The 3,866-nt window shown below is 63.6% G+C and overlaps 1 protein-coding gene across 1 annotated transcript in view; it reads right to left on the bottom strand.

Moving 5' to 3' along the window:
- Window positions 1-1,754: 1,754 nt before the first annotated feature.
- The window catches only part of EIF4E1B (eukaryotic translation initiation factor 4E family member 1B), a 3,729-nt gene continuing 1,617 nt past the window's right edge, over window positions 1,755-3,866 (bottom strand). Inside the window, exons 2-7 of the mRNA XM_009643783.1 lie at window positions 2,967-3,172; window positions 2,762-2,857; window positions 2,561-2,624; window positions 2,245-2,358; window positions 1,991-2,130; window positions 1,755-1,869 (exon numbers count right to left, since the gene is read on the bottom strand). Coding sequence (XP_009642078.1) covers window positions 1,755-1,869; window positions 1,991-2,130; window positions 2,245-2,358; window positions 2,561-2,624; window positions 2,762-2,857; window positions 2,967-3,172 — 735 coding nt within the window. The remainder of the gene's footprint in view (window positions 1,870-1,990; window positions 2,131-2,244; window positions 2,359-2,560; window positions 2,625-2,761; window positions 2,858-2,966; window positions 3,173-3,866) is intronic.

Genomic DNA, 3,866 nt, shown 5'->3' on the forward strand with positions numbered 1-3,866 from the left:
TGCCCGCCCCAGCAGCACGCGCTGCCCGTGCGGACCCACCCCGGGTCCCCCCTCCCGAGTGCTCCCCCGCCTGCAGCCACCCCCCTACTGGTGTTTCCCCCTTCCTTCTTGGCCCTGCTGCCCGCCATGGGGCCAGCAGCACCCACGCCCCCGTTGCCCTGCAGGGGAGGGCAGCAGGGTCCTGTCCCCCTCATACCGGGGCGGAGAAGCAGCCCAGCGCCCGCAGGTGGCACATGGCCTGGTGCACTGCTTGCCAGGGGTGAGCTCCCACCTCCCCTCTCTGGCAGCACCTCTCGCCCCCGCTGTGCCCAGCACAGGGGGCAGGGGGGGGGTGAAGGGCAGGCAGAGCCCTGGCCAGGCTGCCCCTGGGAAGCCACAGGGCCAGGGGACCCAGCTCTGTGCCACCACAACAGCACCCCGAGGCAGTGCAGGGCTTGGCACACTCCAGCAAACCCTGCGGGACTGCACCGCAGGCAGCCAAGGGCCCAGGGTGCTACAGCCACAGCACCTGCACGCAGAGCTGTGGCCAGACACACCTCAATCAACTGCAACAGCAGAGATAGAGTCAAAACTGTCCTTCCGTAGGACCAGCTTTTTGCAAAACCCAAGTGCAGGCAGCAGCCCCAGCTCAAGGCAGGGCAGCACCAAGCCAGCATTGGCACCACACAGAGGTGGGGGACTAGTTGCCCCAGCTCTGGGCTCAGAGAAACACAGATGGGCTGGACACGCTGCCCTGGCCAGGGTGCAACCTGGAGGGGAGGGAGGAGGCCCCTCCTGGAGGGGAGCTGCAGGGAGACCAGAAGCACAGGCAGCACTGTCAGGAGGCCAGCAGGCAGCTCCACCTCAAGAACCTGAATAGGCAGGGGGGGAAAGGACAGACCCAACAACCAAAAAACACAAATAAAAGATTAAGGACAGGGCACAGGCTGGGCCATGCTGGAGCAGGGGAGGGGAGGAGTGAGGGGACCCCTCTGCAGCCAGGGCCAGGACAGCCAGGAGGGACAGCAGAGGACATGGGCCGAAGGGAGCCAGCAAACTCCCAGTGCTCAATGGACTGGAGCTGTGAACCTGCAGGTCTGGCACCATAAACCCTTGGGAAGCAAATAAGCTTCATTCCACCTGTGCTGCAGGTGCCTGTAGGAGAGGATGCGAGTAAACACAGCCTGGGGTGGGCAGCGTGGGGACCATGCTGTGCTGCAGCCACAGCACTGACCCTGCAGGGGTGCTGGGCAGTCCTCGGCTGGGGAGCTGATCTTCCCAAGAAGGCAGAGCCATGTCCCACCAATGTGCAGGGGCTTGGGAGAGATGGGGACCAGCTCCCCAGGCTGAGCTGACCCAGAGAAGCTGGGCTCTGCTACCGCCTCCCACACCCAGGCTCACAGGGCAGCAAGCTGTGCCTGGGCCTTGGCCAGGGGAGGACAGAGCTCAGCATCCTCCTGGGGACTATCCAGGGCCCCCCAGACCAGAGGGACACCCCCACAGCCCCAGGAAGAGGGGCAGTGGTCCCAGGCACTGGGGGATGCAGTACCCCCAAACCCACAGTGATGCCCAGGCAATGCCAGCTCTGTGCTCCCAGCCCTGCTCAGCCAGCAGGTAGGTACAGGATACGGCAACACATCATCCTCCTCCCAGGAGACACCCCCACCCCCCCCAGGATGCCAGAGCTCTGGACACATGGACCATGCTCAGCTACAGCCATTCATTGTGGGATAGGACAGGGGGACCCCACAGGCAGAGCCGTGCTCCCCCCACAGTCACACCACAAACTTGGTCTTGGTCAGGGAGCCGCTCTTGGTGGCCGTATCCGCATGGGCCTGGTACCCAATGGCCACCTTCTGCGACAGGCCTAGGTGCTCCTTGTAGACACGCCTGGAGGAGGGAAGGGGCTGCATGAACAGGACAGCATTGCTTCTTCCACTGGCTCCCTGGCCAGGGATCCCATTCCCCCCAAACCTGACCCTGCGCAGCCCCCTTCTCAAAGCTGCATTACCCGATGTGGGTGACTCCTTCCCGGTTCTCTGCTTCCCGGGTCCAGATGGCAATCTTGTCCCCCTTGGCGCGGATGTTGATGACAGCCCCACACACCTCATCGCTGTACTCATCAAACATCTCCCCAATGAGGCACAGCAGCTGCCAGGAGGAGAAGGGGGGCCCAGGACAGTCCCTGCTAGGGCTCAGCACTGCGGCAGGGGGAAACACCACTGCCAGGACACTGCAGGCCAGCCCAAGCAGAGCTGCACTCACCGTCTCCAGCCAGAAACGGTCCAGCTCAGTGTGCCGCTGCTGCTTGGCCAGGGTGATGAGCCAGCGCCCACCACGCTTGTTCTGGTTGTCTTCCCACATGGGCTCAATGCCATCCTAGGGACAGGCAAGGAGATGATCAAGGGCACCGAGCACCTGGCCAGAGCTGGCTTGGGGAGCTGTGAGCACCCAGCCAGGCTCCCCCTTCCACACCATGGCCAGGGCACCCTGCCAGCCCCACCAGCACCCAGTGTGCCCCCATAATACTGGGTGCTGCAGAAGGCTCTGAGGAGGAACTGCATCTCAGTGGGTGTCACACCTTGAAGAGGGAATAGTCACAGCCAGATGTGAGCTTGCTGGCGAGCTGGATGTGGCTGTACAGCCTGCACCAAGTGGAGACAAAACACATAAGCAGTTAAAAAAAAGATGCTTTGGAGACCCACAGCACCCTCCTCTGGCCCAAATCCCCCCACCAGGACCTCTCCAGAGGGGCCACATTGCCCACCCACGGGACACTCACGCCCAGAAGTCTTCCACAGTGCTGAACTTAGTGACAAGGCGCAGGTTTGCCTGCCACATCTTGCTCTTATCATTCTTGAAGAACCACAGCGCCCACCTGGGGAGGGAGGGGAGATGGGGGGTCAGCCATGCTGAAGCCCCCCTACAGCCCCAGCATCCCCCTCCCAGTGCCTGGGAGAGGCTGCCCATGGCCACACCCCCCATACCTATTTTGCAGGGGGTGCTTGCCCAGGGTCTCTGCCAGGAGCAGTTCTTGCTGCTGAGCCCTCTGCAGCCGCTGCCGCTCCTCTTGCCTCCGCTGGGAAAGGAGGGACAACCCCAAGGCAGCCCATGGCCACCGGCCTACCCCTGGCTGCCCCTGGCTCTTAAGTGCCCACAGGCGGGTGGGATGAGGCAGCCATCCCAGCTGCAGCTGGTGGGGTGGGAGGGCAGGCCGTGTGCTGGGGAGGGGGTGCTGGGCCTGCCCCTGCTGGGGAGCAGGGAGATGGAGGGATCCTCCCTAGGGCACAGAGCTGAGGGATGTGGGCAGGGGGTCAGGGTGGGATGGGATCAGGATTGGGGGGTAGGATGGGGCAAGGTGGGGATAGTGTGGGGTGGGATGAAGATGGGGTGTGGGGCAGGGTGGGATAGCATCAGGATGGGCAGTGGGGAGGGGATGGGATGGGGATAGGATAGGAGCAACATGGGATAGGAATGAAATGGGATGGGATGGATAGTGTGGAATGAAATGGGATAGGGATGGGATCAGGCTTGGATGGGTGGGGACAGGGTGGGATGGGAATGGGGTGGGATGAGGTGGGAAGAGGACATGATGAGGAAGGGATGGGATCGGGATGGGATGGGGGATGGGAGCGGCATAGGGACAGGGTAGAACGTGGAGGGGGTGGGATGGGGACAGGATGGGATGGGGACAGCCTGCAGCAGGGAGGGGATGGGATCAGGATCGGGAGGCGATGGGACAGGGAGAGGGTGGGATGGGGATGGGACACGATGGGAGCGTGACAGGGCAGCGTGGGGACAGCGCGGGATGGGATCGGGACGGGGAGAAGGTGCGACGCGACGGGCGCGTCCCGGGGTGTCGAGCCGTGCGGGGAGGGACCCGCGGG

This window comes from Egretta garzetta, unplaced genomic scaffold, assembly GCF_000687185.1.
Source record: "Egretta garzetta isolate BGI_Z169 unplaced genomic scaffold, ASM68718v1 scaffold121, whole genome shotgun sequence".
NCBI lineage: Eukaryota > Metazoa > Chordata > Aves > Pelecaniformes > Ardeidae > Egretta > Egretta garzetta.